Source organism: Podarcis gaigeae, assembly GCF_964106915.1.
Source record: "Podarcis gaigeae genome assembly, chromosome: 9".
In the NCBI taxonomy this organism is placed as follows: Eukaryota; Metazoa; Chordata; class Lepidosauria; order Squamata; family Lacertidae; genus Podarcis; species Podarcis gaigeae.
This window is the reverse complement of record NC_139685.1, coordinates 79,791,416-79,807,281: the sequence shown is the minus strand read 5'-3', so window position 1 is coordinate 79,807,281 and position 15,866 is coordinate 79,791,416. Positions and strand designations below refer to the sequence as shown.

General features: G+C 54.2%; 1 protein-coding gene across 19 annotated transcripts in view; it reads left to right on the top strand.

Annotated features, from left to right (window-relative positions):
- DCTN1 (dynactin subunit 1) overlaps positions 1 to 15,866 on the top strand; it is a 69,354-nt gene that overhangs the window by 30,093 nt on the left and 23,395 nt on the right. For 5 of the 19 annotated variants that reach the window (XM_083757094.1, XM_083757095.1, XM_083757088.1 and 2 more), the window contains exons 5-6: positions 2,875 to 2,895; positions 11,488 to 11,508. The exons of 10 other annotated variants lie outside the window; for them this stretch is intronic. In XM_083757094.1, coding sequence (XP_083613220.1) covers positions 2,875 to 2,895; positions 11,488 to 11,508 — 42 coding nt within the window. The remainder of the gene's footprint in view (positions 1 to 2,874; positions 2,896 to 11,487; positions 11,509 to 15,866) is intronic. 4 more of the 19 variants (XM_083757091.1, XM_083757089.1, XM_083757080.1 and 1 more) reach the window with 2 other exon arrangements.

The window sequence follows — 15,866 nt, the reverse complement described above, 5'->3', positions numbered from 1 at the left end:
TCTAGGCCGATGGAGAGGACATATGCAGTTAGCTGGCTGGTGATGCCTTTCCTTGGGTTCCCCTTCATGTGGGGCAGAAGTGTGTCTGTTGCCAAACATTTGCTTCATCCTAAGTTTTGCAAACCTTCCCATTCAGTTTCTATGTTATGTGCTGGTTCAGTGGGAAGATTACCACCATCCCCCACAAACCTTGCTGAGCCCCAGGAACAAGGGATGAGGATGAAGGCATAGGGGCAAGGTGGCGGTCAGAGTTATGCCAAAGGAGCAGCTCTGCCGGGGGGGGGGCAGTGACTGACTCAGGGGGGAGGCAGGCAGGGGGGTGTCTCGTGAATTGGCGCTGCTGCCCCCCGAACTCCCAGGCTCTCTTAAATAAAGAATAATAGTAATTTTATTATTTGGACCCCACCCTTTCTGGGCTGCCGTAGACCCTCTGGGCAGCTCTTTAGAGCAAGGGCACGAGTGGCTTTTCCTGTTGCTGGCCTTGCAAGGGGGGGCGCCGCCGTGCCCAGTGAACAAAGGGCTTCCCAAGGCACCACCTGCCCCAAGAGATGCCAGCAGCGTGGAGCGTGAAGCGGATGGTTCGTGGTTGTGGGCTTTGCAGGCGCTTCTCACACGGCACCAGCTGGGCAGCAGCAACAACAGAGGCTGCTCTTCTTCCAGTGCCCACTTTCCTGGTTTCTGAGTTATTAAAACATTGGGTGGGAAGAGATGGGAGGATTGGGGAGGAAGATGCTCATTCCAGTCCCTACCTTTCCGATTTTGAAGATGGCCTGCTGGGATTTGCCACCCGGGTGGCTGGCCTAAGTTGCCCAGTTGAGGCTCACCAGTCTTTTTAAATAACAAACATTATGGAATAATCTTAATGTGTCCGCCAACATTAACATACCCACCGCAGTCGCAAAAATAGCTTGTGTTAGCCAACCTAACATGCAAGCAACTGAAATTAAAGGACCTCAGTTAGTCATGCTCATTAATTTTCAGTGGGTCTACCCTGAGTAAAACTTAGTTGACTGCCCCCCTCCCTAACTTTTCACATGCAACCGAAAGTCTTGTGGGCTTCTATAGTTAAATAAATGTGATTAACGTCCTGGATTTCTCATTTCTCTCTCTCTGCTCACTCTCCATTGTCGTTCACAGTGCTGCCATCTCATCTGCAACTGGCTTTATTTCTTAATTTCTTTCTCATTTATTCTGCCTATTCAGTCCATCATCAAATGCAACCCCTCCTCTCCACTCGCTCACTGAAAACTCTGGTGCCGTCTCTCCCCCTGGCTTCTGCAACCTTTTCCTCGCTGGCCTCCTGCCAGCACAGCTTGGCCACCTCAGCTCCATCCAGACCTCTGCCCCCAACATTGCTCACCACTCTGGCCAGGTTGTGCCCCCTGATGAAATCCGTCCACCACGTTTTAGTTTGGAGAAAAGGTGAGGAAGAGGGGACTTACTCTCTCCAGGATCTCCCAGCGTGGAAGGCTCTTTCCCAGTTATACCAGGAGATACTCCCAGGGACTCAAGCTGGGGACTATGTCCTGTCCTAGAGTTCATCCTGTCCCCTTAAATGACATTTTCTTAGCCACAAGCCCCGAACTTTATAGAAGGGTACGGGCACGGTAATAACGTCAGCTGCCAAAAATGTTAATAATGTCAGCTCCAAACTTCATTAGGGAACAGGTCGTACCTTGGGCTTCCATCCTCCCAGCTGTGGCCTCAGTGCTTTCGTCTCCATCCTCATTTCCATAAAACTTGCCCACCCTCTGCTGTTTTGGAGAGTCACCTCCTCCCTTGACTTCTTTTTGCTTCCCAGTCCTGAGTCTAAGGCTGTGCCCATGGCTTCTTTCTAAGAAGAATGAGGAACTTGAGTCTCGGGGCCACTTTCCTCTGTCCTTTCCGGAAGGACGTCTGCCTGCATCCCTTGTTCCAAGCTGAATTTGGGAGCTGTGGGCAGGAGATGTTTGTTGCTCCACTAGATGTCAGCAGAGCCAGGAGATCTTGGGAGTCCTTGGCTGTCTAATGGGCGGAAGGGCGGTCTTTGGCGAGAGTATCTCCACCGAGGGTTATGCAGACTACATTATCTGCTCGTATTGCATTGTGGTATCATGTTCATCTCAGTGACTTGCAAATAGTTCTCTGTTTGTAGATAATCATGGCTGAAGAAGAGGCCATTTTGAAATTGGTTTCTTTCTTCGAAGGGAATGGTCTTTTGCTCAACAGTTGTTCAGGGTGTCCCAACCATTTTCTCTGGGGTTTCCAAACTGATACCAGTGGAACTGACCGCGAGGAGACCCCTGTTCTCCTTTTGAGGTGGGGCCCTTCTGTACAAGAATTGTTCCATGAAGCAAACTGGCTGCAGTCCTCAAGGGGCTTGCAAGCTCATCAGTCTTTCCTCTGTGAATTCCATATTGCTTACTTCAAAGTCAACATGGTTCGGACTGTGCTGTGTTTGGTCTGCTGTTGAGACTTTTCACCTATTGCCTTCCTGCTTTTAATGGAAAGGCAGGATAGAAATGTTAAGTCCTGCTTCCAGGCATCAGCACCACGACTGAGTTGTGGCATTATATAATTTCCCTCCCACCTCTGTGTGAACCACCTTCCATCCGGAGCCCAAGGTGTCCCTGGACCTGGGTGCGAGGAGGGGAAGGCCAGTCCCCTCCTCGTTTCTCAAGCTTGGTTGGTTGAACTCCTGGAGGCTAACAAGGCTGTGAGAAGGAGGAGGAGGGTTGTGTGTGCTGCTGAACCGAGCCTAACCGAGACGCTTGCCCTGAGCGAGGTTTTCCCCACTGTGGCAGCAACCAGGTTGCTGTCTGGCCCCCACTTGCCTTTGGTGCAGAACAGCCTGTATCTTTCTAACATCTAATCTTTTATCCTCTTTCCATGCAGCGTGGAGTGAAACCTAAAAAGGTGGTGCCTCTTTTTTCTCTTGACAGAGTCCCACCCGCGCATGAAACCGTTTCGGCAGGGGCTGCTGTGCCCCCCCCCCCCGTTGTGCACAAGTGCATGTGCCCTCCTTGCATGTCCGCTCCCTTGGCTGGCGCCTGATGAATTGGCTTGGAGTGCTTTGCATCAGTGGCTCCCAATGAGGGGTCCGTGGCTCCATCCCTTGCCTCCCCCCATCAACTTTTTTAAGGGTCATTTTTGCATGGTAATATCACAAATTTAATGGTCTGTTTTAGCGCTGTATGGTTTTTCAATACATTGGCCAAAATTGGTTCTGAAATCACACCGCGATAACGATTTTGACCCGGCAGTACCCAGCAATGCAGTGGTACCTCGGGTTACATACGCTTCAGGTTACAGGCTCCACTAACCCAGAAATAGTGCTTCAGGTTAAGAACTTTGCTTCAGGATGAGAACGGAAATGGTGCTCCGGCAGCGCGGCAGCAGCAGGAGGCCCCATGAGCTAAAGGGGTGCTTCAGGTTAAGAACAGTTTCAGGTTAAGTACGGACCTCCGGAATGAATTAAGTACGTAACCCGAGGTACCGCTGTCCATTGCTCCTCACCCAAGGGAGAGCAGGGCAGCTGACGTCGCACGATGATCTCGGCCGATAGCGCTGCAGATCTGAGCCGCCTCCCCCCACACTGAGGGAGACCAGGCAGGGCACCTGATTGCCCTCACCTCCAGGCACCGTGGCTCTGAGGCGGAGCAGCTTTTCTCATCAGGAAAGCAGCAGCAGCAGCAGTCACAGTGGATGTGCATCTTCTCTGGCTGCCACTGCTGGCTGCTCTGCTAATGGCGACTTAATGTGACTCCGCTTCCTCTCCCCCCACCTGCCTGATTTCCCTCATCCCCACGCCTGACCTCCAAATTCAGACATGGTGATATATTGGAATATCACAATGTTTAGCCACTGTTAGATCACAGTATGAGGGACACGGGTGGCGCTGTGGGTTAAAGCCTCAGCGCCTAGGACTTGCCGATCGAAAGGTCGGCGGTTCGAATCCCTGCGGCGGGGTGCGCTCCCGCTGCTCGGTCCCAGCGCCTGCCAACCTAGCAGTTCGAAAGCACCTCCGGGTGCAAGTAGACAAATAGGGACCGCTTACCAGCGGGAAGGTAAACGGCGTTTCCGTGTGCGGCTCTGGCTCGCCAGATGCAGCTTTGTCACGCTGGCCACGTGACCCGGAAGTGTCTTCAGACAGCGCTGGCCCCTGGCCTCTTGAGTGAGATGGGCGCACAACCCCAGAGTCTGGCAAGACTGGCCCGTACGGGCAGGGGTACCTTTACCTTTACCTTTAGATCACAGTATTGAAAACCAGATATCAGGCAGCCCTAATCTGTTTTTTTTAGTATACCTGAAATCCTTTGCTTATGAGGGGCTACCCTGCATTTTGTTCAAAAAATTGCTTTGCAGAGTTATCAACATTAGGGCGTTCATGGCTTGGCTTTTGAAAAATAGGGGGTCCTCAGTAATTAGCAAATTGTGAACGACTGCTTTACATAATTCACATATTTATAAGCCACACTTTAATCAGAATATATCGAGGCGCTATACAACGTACAAGAACAAAACCAGCAAGAAGCATCAGTATAACATCAGCCAAGACTTGGGTGCTGGGCAGCTGGCGGCCCCTGAGCCAGGCTGTTCCAGGGCTCCCTTGCCCCCCGCCAGCTTCACCTCCAAGTCACATACTTGGTGGGCTTCGAAAGGGTGCCTCCAGCTGCTTTTTGCCCGGGTGGGCCTGGCTGGGGGTTCCCGTACTAGCACAGCTGCTGTTGATTGCTTTCTTTCCATCCATCTTGCCCTCCTATTAGTTTCTGGCAGGACACAGAAAAGCTTGAACTCAAAGACACACTGCTGGCATCCTGGGTGAGCAGGCCTGGCCAAGAACCAGCAGCCGTGTGCCTTTGAGAAGAGCCCAGAGCTGCCTTGCCCTGCCTCTCGCTGTCCCTAACATAAGCCACCCCTGGGGAACGCATCGCAGCAAGGAAGGGCCCGCTGCCCCTTTGGGAGAGAAGGACAATGACCGCCCCACTCCCCCTGGCACTTGGGGAGGGGCTTTGTGCAGCCCTTGGTCTTGGGCCTTCAAGCACCAGCTTTCCCCAAGGCAGAAGCAAGGAAAGTGCAGCAGAAACACACATCAGAACAAGAAAGGCCAGAGCTGCCCCTTTTCATGCTTATTCTTCCTACGATTAGTCTAGTGGCAGCTTCTGTGGTGGGGTATCAGATTTGGAAAATGAATGGGGGGGGGTCATCACCCTCTGCCCCCGGCCCAAGTGGATGTTGCGGTCGAAACCTGAATCCCCATGACTGCTTTAAGGTACTCCTGCTACCATCAGTTATTATTGTTGTGAATGAGATCTGATCATGGAATGACCCCGTCCCCTGTGCCTTGGCCCGCAGGCGCTCTGAGCATTGCACTCCAGAGGGAGAAGTCCTACCTTTTGGCTTCTCAGTAGAGGCGGGCTGTCCTTGGCCTCCAGAGGGTGTGGTGGAAATGGCCTCTGAGTGGGAGAACCTTTCCTGGCCTGGCTCTGAGGGCCCCTTTCCAACTCTGGCAGGGATCCCTTTCTTCCTCCACTGCCGCGTCGCCGCCGCTGCTGCTGCATGTGCCTCAGGCTTCTTGACCTGCATGGGCTCTGTCCTCCCTCCCTCCCTCCCTCTCTCGCTTGTGCTCTTGCTGCTGCTGCTTCTTGCCGAACCGTCTCCTTGCTGCCAACACTTTGCATGAGGCCCCATCCTGGTCCCAGCTCTGCCTGCCCTCCCATCCTTCAAAGCGCACAGAGAGCACGGACATCCAGCTGAGCCACTCTCCTTTCTCTTGGGCTCCTGGCGGCAGGTCTTGGCTTGCCTGGCTTGCTTGTGAGTCGGAAGGCGGTGCCGGGGGACTCCTCTTGTCCCGGGGGGCTCCCCTTCCTCATGATGAAACGGCTCAGCAGCCTGGAAGAGAAGAGAAGATGGGGCTGCGTTGTGTCTTGTCCCTGAAGTTGCTTGCCCCTTGGCCATAGGGGTGGGGAGCAGGTTCTTTCTCCAGCTGGCACCCCTCATGTATATGTGACATTTCAGAGCGCTTAAATCTCTCTCTGCCCCCTTTCGGTCTCTTAAAAACAGAGCTGGGCTCAGACCAGCCGAAGGTGGCAGCAGGTAAATCTCAGTTGATGAGATTAGGGGGCTCTTTGCAGCACAGCTCTGCGTTGCTAATCGGGTTACTGGCTGTGCTTTTTTAGTGACAGATGGTCCCCGTGGTCCCAGTGGGAGAGCCCCCAGGGAGCCCCCTCCCCTCCCTCCCTCCCTGCCCCAACCTATTAACCCTCCCCTCCCCCAGCCCTGCCATCTGTCTCCCCCCCCCCCCGGAAGGAGCCTCTCTGCTCCTGGTGTCTGCCTTCTAGGCATGGTGGCCTCACCCTGGTGACAGAGAGCACCAGGGCAGGCTGCCTAGTGGCTAGCGCAGCAGGGCCCTCTCCAGCCCTGTGCTTGGCAGGTGAAGCTGAAGGACCAAGGGCGGGGCCTGGGCAGTGAAGGACTGCTGAGTGAATGCTAGAAAGAGCATTTGGACGGCCTCATGGGCCTTCTAGCAGCAACCTTACATTGCTTCTCTCCTCCTGGGTCTCTGACCACAGTGGCATTCTCTGGGTCTGTTCCCAAAATGCATCTGATGCTCCCCCTTCCCACTGGGGGGCAGACAGGAAGCACCAAACTGGACTGGGGGAAACTCCTGCTTAGGTAAGATGGTGGCCAGTGAATGGTGGGTGCAAGTTGGTGGAGTTGCAGGAGGCCAGTTATGCACCCAAAAGCTTTTCCACCATCCTCGTCCCCCGTTGGGGTATCTCTGAAATGCACTCTGGCATCCAGGCGATCACCTTGCTCCCCCCCCCCCCCGACTGGCAGTGAGCGGTGAGCTCTCTGTGGTAGCTGTCCTAGGTAGGAGAGCCTGTTCCCTGGGACGCAGGGATGCTTGTGCAGGACCCGGAGGGAGTTGTTTTCGGAAGCCAGAAGGGGCTGCGTTGGGTCTTCAGAATGGGGCCCTGGTGCCTTATGTACCTCTTTGCTCTTACCTGAGATCAGCAGGGGCGGGGATGGAATTATAAAAAATAAAACAGGCAACTCTATACAGGTTGTAAGATTGAGTTGGGCCAGATGTGCAGAACACATATAGCATTTTTAGTGTCGGGATCCTGACTCAGTGGGCAATGGGCCGTTCTCTGCACACAGAAGGTCCCTGGCTCAGTGCCCAGCACCTCCCAGTTAGAGGTATCAGGAGATAGGGAGGAAAACTTTTTTTGCAAGAGACCGTGGAGAGCTGTTTCTGCCCTGTGCTGGACGGACACACGTAGCCTGGCTTGGTGTTCAGGCAGCCTTCTGTGTGCTTCTCTTCTGCCGGGCGCTTTCTTTCCTTAGTTTGCTGGTACAGACTGTTTCCCTCTTTGTCCCAGCTGCCCCCCCCCCCCCGTTGGCTGCTGAAAGCGAAGGGCCTTGTCTCCATGCAGCCAGCAGTGGCCTCTCTGGGGTGCTCTCCTGTTGTTCCAGCGCCCTGCAAGGGCCTTTGGGACTTGGTGTCATCTTGCAGAGCTCTGCTCTTCTGAGCTCCTTTTATCAGGTCAGCACTGATTGCAGCTTCCCGGCGCCTTAATGGCTGCTCTGCCAGGGCGTCCTCATTGCCACGCTGCAAGAGGCAGAGCTGGCAGCTCACATTTGAGTCAGGGATCTTGCTTGTCAATGGAGCTGCTTTGCCCGGCAGTTGATGGGCAGAGGAAAGAAAGGGGCTTGTATCCAGCAGAGTCTCATTTGTGCAAGGACTTTTCTCTGAGCAAGAGAACCTCTCCTTCTCCCTCTCCTTGTCCCCTCCCCAGGTCTGCTACAGAGGGTGGGGAGAACACCCAAGAAAAGATTGGGGGGGGGCATGCACAGGGAGACGAGAAGGAAGGAAAGTTCCGTTGTGTAAGTGGAAGTCCTGTGAACAGAGCAGCTTCGTCAAATACAATGTGGTCTTTCTGTTAGCGTTGTGCTTACAGCATTGTGATACCTGGCTGGCCTGGAGTAGATTCCAGGGGAAACATGCTGCCGGCTTAAAAGGCTTCAGTGAAGCCTCTGTGGTGTCCTGGTGCTCCTGGCATAGGCTATGAGCTTCAGCAGAAGTCCCACATGTGTGTGGCGCCACGGTAGCCTTTTCACCTGGGAGATGCTGAGCATTCTCCTGGCTCCAAGTCACCAAGCCCAGCTCTCTGCAGAGTGTGGGGATCCTGTGGCCCGGCCCCCTTCCCCAGCCAGCTGCCTTGGCAGTAAAGGCAGTCCACAACTCGGCCTTGTCTACGCCCGCTTGGAAGCCCCCCCACCGCCCCAGCCTTTTCCCACGAAGGAGACAGCACCACAGGCAGCTGCTCTTTACCAAGCCAGACCCTTGATCCATCCAGCTCAGTATGGTCCACACTGACTGGCAGTGGCCCTGCAGGATTTCTCCATGCCGTAGCCTCTCTCAGCCCTACCAGGAAACGCTGGGGATTGAACCTAGGCCATTTTGCCTACCAAGCAGTTCTTCCAGCACTGAGCTGCAGCCCTTCCGATCCTCCCAAAGTTCGGTCTTTGGGGCGGCTGCTCTTCAGGCAGTAGTTGAGATGAGGAGGCATTTTCAACGAAGTGCTCCTGCCAGCTTGCCACAAATACTCCCCGACCCCTTGTGCCAGTTGCAGCTGTCCTCTCCCCAAGGAAGAGGGGCTGAGCTGGCCTATAGCTGTCCATGGTTCTTAACGGTGAAAGCTCCCTGTGGGTGACCAGCATCCTGGCTTGGCTCTGCTTTCTCTGGGAGGATGAGAAACAGCTTCTCTAGCCACTTTGCCCAAACCCCTCTGGGCTGCTCACAAGGGCAGCTGTGAGCCAGTGCCGATCTCCTACTGCAACAAATGGGCATTCTTCTTCTTAGAGGATAGATCCTAAATGTCATTTCTTCCCAATGCATGCACTTTTTGCGTTGTTTGGACTTACTCGCCGCATTGTCATATTTCACCTTTGGGGCAAGTGCTCACAAGCTTCTGCTGCCGCTCTCATTCAGTCCAGTCGCTGTGATTGTGGGCTCTGATAGGTGATGATAGGAATGGATAGGTTGGTCCTGAATCTGAGCTTGTTTGGGGAAGACGATATGGACGCTTTGCAAACCAAGTGACAAATAAGAAAGAGCTTGGTCTCTTTATTCATAGCTGCCGAAAAGCCTCCCAAAGTTTTGTGAAGAATTTTTATTCATGGCAGTAAAATTAAGGGTTCTGAATTCTCTTTCCATTTTATGCAAAAGGCCAGTTTGAGAAAGTATGAGAGAGAACGAACCAAGGGAAATCCCTGAAACCAAAAGAGGCTCTTCCTCTCCTGCATAGTGTTGTGACAATGCCACTGAAAAAGTTCACAAGTCCAGACTTCTGCCCAATTCTTTGGGCTTCTGCTCATTTCTGCTGCTTTCCTCTTTATCATAATGAAATGATTTTAGAATGTCGTATCATTTTACTGTTGTTAGCCACTCCGAGCCCTGCTTCGGCTGGGGAGGGTGGGATATAAATAAATTTTTATTATTATTATTAATCCCATACTTGATCTGGAAGCATCAGTCCCTTTCACACACCCCAAAGTCTGGATTGGGAACCTCCAGCCCCCTGTCAGGCGCCAGCTCCCATCAGGCAGAAAGGTGGTTAAGTCTGGAAGGAAGTGCTAACGACTCTGAGCCTCCTGAGGACAGAACCTCCAGCCTGCTTGACGTGGTGACACAGGTTCAGAGGTTCAGAGCGCAGGCATCCCTGTGGAGAAGCTTCTTGGGCATTAGTGAGATGGAGAACAAATGGAGCAGGCGAAAAGGAAGGCGGGGGCTGCGCTCCTCTCTCTGGCTGGCCTGCCCTGGAGATGCTTCCAGAAGAGGAACCGAGAGGAACATACGGAAAACACTAGAAGTAATAATAATAATTAATAATAATTTATTATTTATACCCTGCCCATCTGGCTGTGTTTCCCCAGCCACTCTGGGCAGCGTCCAATCGAGTGTTAAAACAAGACAGCATTAAATATCAAAAACTTCCCTAAACAGGGCTGCCTTCAGATGTCTTTTAAAGATAAGATAGCTGCTTATTTCCTTCACATCTGAAGGGAGGGTGTTTCACAGGGCGGGCGCCACCACCAAGGAGGCCCTCTGCCTGGTTCCCTGTAGCTTTGCTTCTCGCAATGAGGGAACCGCCAGAAGGCCCTCGGAGCTGGACCTCAGCGTCCGGGCAGAACGATGGGAGTGGAGACGCTCCTTCAGGTATACAGGACCAAGGCCATTTAGGGCTTTAAAGGTCAGCACCTTTAAAGTTTGCATTATAGCCCGTTATGACATGAGCAGCATCAAGTAACACAGGCCTCTGCCTGTGGTGAAGTGTCTGAGTGACATCTGTCATTTAGTTTGGTTCGTAATCATTCTCAGCATGAGATCATCTACTCTGTGATGTTCAGGTTGGTACAACCGCTGAAATCAGGGCTAGGCTTCCTTGGCACCCAATATTTCATACATATTCCGCAGTCCTCCAGAGGCATCTGTGCTGCGTCCGTCTTCTGTGTCCCAGAGACCCTGATGGTCAACTTGCCCATGGCATGGCATGGGACCTTCCCCACAAGCAGACAGGACTCCTCCGTGGCTCCAGGTTCAAGTCACGTAGTGTCTTCCTAAAGCCATCCCTTCTTAATGTCGGATTTTGTGTTCCTGCGCTGCATGTGTGTGTGCCCTCTTTGTTTTTCTGCCTGCGATGGTTTGCAAAGGACTTGGCTTGACTGATGAATCCTTTGATGACGGCGGGGTGGCGGGTGCAGTTGTGCCCAAGTCCTGGCGAATGAGATCCTGTCCTCCGCGAGATCCCTGAAGCGAGTTGTGGAACGGAGGAGGAGGGAGCTCCCGGGACTCTGCTGGGCTTGGAGACTAAGCCCAGCCCCTTCGCTTTCCCCGGGAGAAGGGAGAGGGAGGGAAGCACCAAGAAGCCTTTTAATTAGCCGGGGAGACAGCTGAGCCGAAGGCGTTGCTAAGTGACAAGGAGCCCCTCGCCTGTCCCTGAGAGGCGCATCCCTTTCTCTTCCCTCCTCTTCTCACTTTGCCGAAGAAAAGGCTCCGTCTCCGGTTCTGCAGTCGCAGCAGCAGCGGCGCGTCTGGATCAGAGATCTGCCTGCGAGGAACTCGGGGGAGGGAGGGAGGGAGGGAGGGGATGATCCAGGAGTGGTGATGTAATGAGCAGCCGGGGCGGTGGTTGGAGGCCAGTGGCGAAAGGATGTGCGGCCCACGGTGCTGGCTGCTGGGGTGCTCCTGGGCTCCCGAGCCCCTGTAGTCGCCCCGAGGTCTGAGAGGAGCCGCCGGGGCCGGCTGCCGGGCCGGAGGACAGTGGAGGGAAGACGCCGGAGCTGCAGCCATTTGCAGGATCTCCTGGACAGGCTGTGCTGCTTGGGAGTGCTGCATTGTTGTGATTGAATGGTCTAATATTCTGCCTGCCTCTTTTTCTCTCCCTCTGTCTCTGCCTTCCTCTTCTCTCTCTCTGCCTCTTATCTCCTGCAACCATGAAGCAGGCCGCAACTGCACGGAAGGTACAGTCTAATGCAAATGCTGCTGCTGCTGCTGCTGCTGCTTCTAAACCATTTTGTTTGCTGAAACGATTTTTTTTGGGGGGGGGGTGTCATTTTGAGTTTGTCTCCTTCATGCGGGCCATGGGGATGAGGGGTGTGGAGCCGCTGGAAGGGGGCTGGAGACGGCACATGTTTGGATCTAAGGCGAGATGTGCTTGCATTTCACTCCCCGTCTTCCTGAGTTTGAGTTCCCCTCCCTCTTCATCTCCTTGGTGTTGCATGCAGCATATATATTTTTTTACCTCCAAGCAGCCTGGAGGGCCAGTGTTGCTGCTGCCGCCGCTGCTGCCAGGGTCAGGGGAGAGGGGGTTGCCTGCTCTGGGAAAGTTGCCCGTGAACTGCTCTCTCTTGTCGTCTTCTCCGCCGGATCAGCCATTTTCCTCGGCTTCTCACACTTCTGGCTAATTTGACAGTCTTCACTCTTAGGAGCTTGCCCTCCTCCTCCTCTGAGGGGCATTTTGCTCTTTGGACTGCGCAGTCTGTCCCCTCCGTTTTGCCCAGGCCAATGCTGGGGTCTTCTGCATGCAAGGCTAAGCGTGTGAGCAGTTGAGAGGCAAATGTGCAAGTTTCCTGCCGCAGCAGGGATGCTGCGTAGCCTGGCTTACGTGACGGGAAATGTGCCCAGTGCCCGATTCTGGGCCATTGGGCTGACCAGACTGTGGTGAGGTGCTGCTGCCTGTTGGCTATTTTGAGAGGTGCCTTTAAAATCCATCAGAAGGGGAGCCTTGGCAGAGGCCAGCTCTTGGAAGTCCTGATCGCTGCCCCCGGTCATGCCTGGGATTCTTCTGGCGCCCACATTGCTGGCTTTCAGATGTTCAGGCCTTGGGGCACCGATGCCGCTGCTTTGATGCCCTTGCTCCTGCCCTTGCCCCTATTTTGGCTAGTTTTGGTTTTCATCCATCTTGTGCTGCGCTGCTGAGAGCTGTTATTTATTTAAGGCGGTATAGAAATAGATCCCAATAAATTAATGCCCCCCTGGCATTTGCGGGGGCCTCTTTAATCCTCCCCTGTCCTGCTTTGGAATAAGGAGGCTTTGCACGGCTGCAGTGACAGGATTTGTTTCCTGGCAAATGCCCTTTTGGGGTGTGATGACCTCGCCTTGCATGCCTCAGGCTCCCTCGGCTTCTTCTCGTGGTCCTTCGGCGGAGGGTGATTGAACTAGGCAGGAGGCTTGGTGGACAGCGGTCATTGAAGAGAAAAGCATGCAGCTCAGCTGTTGGAAAGCAGCAGAAAGTTGATTCCAGCAGGCTTGTCCCCAGTTGCGGACTTGAGGGTGGTCCTGGAGCCATGGTAGACAATAATATTGCAAGAAGGAAGGAAGGAAGGAGTTGTGTCATGTGGCACAGGGAAGCACAATCAGCTTTGCTTCCAGCGCGTGCCAGTGCTAGGATACACCTTGCACCTGGACCTGGCATCCTGTGGCACTTGGACACGGAGACCAGGCAGAGCCAGGCTGCCAGTCACCCATCTCCGCCCTGAGGCTTCTCTTGGCAGCCCCTTGCCCTGTATGTGGACAGAAAAGGGACTGAATTGGAGTTCCTGGCACCCCAGCTGAGATTTCCGCCCGCCCCCAGTCTAAGGAAGTAGCCTGAAGCTGTGTACATGAAAGCAGTCCTGAATTAGCTTTCCCACGAAAGGGACATGCTGCTCCTTGGGCAATTCTTTTTTTGGGGGGAGTGGTGTTGGGACTCTGCTCAAATGCAGGACCACAGAGACTGAAGGCCAGTTTGTGACCTTGCCTGCTTTTGTAGCAGGGCTTTTGCTTTTAAAGGCAGGGCAAGATGGCTGATGTAGATCCCAGTTTAGCCTTGGCTTGCCGGCCAGTCAGCTGATACAACAAACCAATCTGCCTCTTGGGGAAAGCAGGCTCCTTCCTGGAGCGCAGGCTTGGGAAGTCACTCCTGGGCCGCCAGAGGATGGGGCCAGGTCTGGGACGGTGGCTTGCTTGCCTAAGCTGGGTCACCTCATCATGGTCTGGGTCTTCAAGAGAGAAAGCTAAATGGAGAGAATCATAGTTGAACTTGCAGCGTCTGCAACTGGAAAACTCATGCCCATTTGGATTGAAATGCATCCCTTCATCCATCTCTCTGTTTTAAAATGTGTTTATTCCTTTTGTGTGTCTTGAAGAAGACTGCTTTGCTCCCCAAAGGTTTCCCACTCAAGGACTCAAGGCTTGTTGCCTGCACCACGAGAGCCTCAGATTGCCTCTTGGGTTTAATGGGTGGCTGGAGATGTCACTGATATTCATGGACTTCATAGTTCATGGGTTGAATGCCTTGTGGAGGGCAGGATGAGGTGGGCGAAAAGGGCACGAAGCCTTTGTTGTCCTTGCGTTGGAGCGTGGCTGCAGCTGGCCTTTCCATAACCAGAAACAGGTGGGCTGAAATCATCCGCTCTGGGTGGGGAGAGCGCCTGCCTCAGGTGGGGCTGGAGAGGGTGTTGCCACGCCTGAGAGGCAGGCAGGGAGGCATTTCCCCCTTGGAGCCTGGGACAGAGAGGCTTTGAGGGGGAGGAAAAATTGCGCAACAGCATCAGGTATTCGGATTCTGGCGCTCCACTTGCATATTGGACATCATTCCTGCCGGCTGCAACCTTTGGCTTGTTTGGTCCGGGTCCTGTAGGAGCTGCGAAGCCACGATGAGGCAGGCAAGGCACTGGTGCATTTGGGGGGGGGCATGTTCTGTATTCTATATATATTTATATTAATGTGGTGCCCCTGAAGCAGCAAAACCAGACGCTTTCACCTGCCTCACCTGCCAGAAAACATGTATCTCCAGTCACAGCAGGCGCTGTAACTCTCCCATGGTTGGACTTTACTCCCAAAGTCTCCCTCCTCCACTGTCTCCCGACACAGAAGGATGCCAACCGTATATGAACAAAACTTAAGTTCTGCCCTTCTGGTGCATTTATTCTGGCTGGATTGCAACCGTTACAAACAACCCAGTGGGATTCCAGTGATGTTCTCACAATGGCCATCTTAGGGTTGGGTGGAAGTAGACCTTCCCCTCGAAGAGATGGACTGCTCTCCTTACCCACTTGGCCAAGCGCCCTCTGACTGCGTTCGCCAGCCAGGACTGTGGCTTAGTGGCAGAGGGCCTGCTTTGCATGCCTGATGTCCCTGCTTCAGTCCCCTGCTTTTCCAGGTAGGGCTGGGGCTGAAACTCTGGAGAGCTTCTGCCAGTTGCTGGGCCCAGTGCTGTGCTAGATGGATCTGTGTGGCCCGACTCCCAAGAAGGCACTTCCTTAGGTTGGTCTCACCACACTTCAGGGATCTCACCTACATCCTTCTGCTAAAGCAGAGGTTCTCCCCCTAGGAAGCCTCCCCCCAGCAAGAGGGGCATTTAGCCCAGTGACTGTCCATTAAAGGTAAAGGGTAAAGGGACCCCTGACCATTAGGTCCAGTCGTGGTCGACTCTGGGGTTGTGGCACTCACCTCGCTTTACTGGCTGAGGGAGCCGGCGTACAGCTTCCGGGTCACGTGGCCAGCATGACTGAGCCGCTTCTGCCGAACCAGAGCAGCGCACGGAAACGCCGTTTACCTTCCCGCTGGAGTGGTACCTATTTATCCACTTGCATTTTTGGTGTGCTTTCGAACTGCTAGGTGGGCAGGAGCAGGGACAGAGCAACGGGAGCTCACCCCATCGCGGGGATTTGAACAGCCGACCTTCTGATCGGCAAGTTCTAGGCTCTGTGGTTTAACCCACAGCGCCACCCGTGTCCCTTAGATGTCCATTAGATGGTCCATAAAACCCTACACAAACTGCACAGGGCAAAGGATATGCGAGGGCAACTGTGGAGAAAGCAGCCTTGAAGTTCAGATTTGCCACATTCAAAGGCACGCCGGCAGGAGCTGGGAAGGGAAAGAGCCTGCGCTGTGCACCAGACCCCAAAGGCAGAAAGTTGGCTACCATTCCCCCCTGCTCCTCCCCCCCCCCCAGCCATAAGTTCCAGCTGAGCACTTTGTTCTGCAGGGAGAAGAAGGGGCGCTTGAGAGGCTGGCCTTTGCAGGCTTGGCAGGACGCTCCATCTCAGCAGCAGGGGAGAAGGGACAATGCCCTTCCCTGACAATGGGGACTTTGTCAGCTGCTTCTTCTGCCCGGAGGCGCCAGCGCTGGCTGTCAGCAAAGCCTCTGGGCACAGGCGGCTGGCAAGGGGGGGGGCTGGAGCCTCCGGGAGAGGAGGGCAGAGCAAGGGGAGGGGCAAGGGAAAGAAGCCCCCAGTGGGGTTTTGCAGGTGGCAGAGTGGCGGGGGCACCGTCCTGCAGCCCTCTCAGAGCTGCACCCCCAGGATAGTTCCGCACTGCCATGTGCTGTCTCACC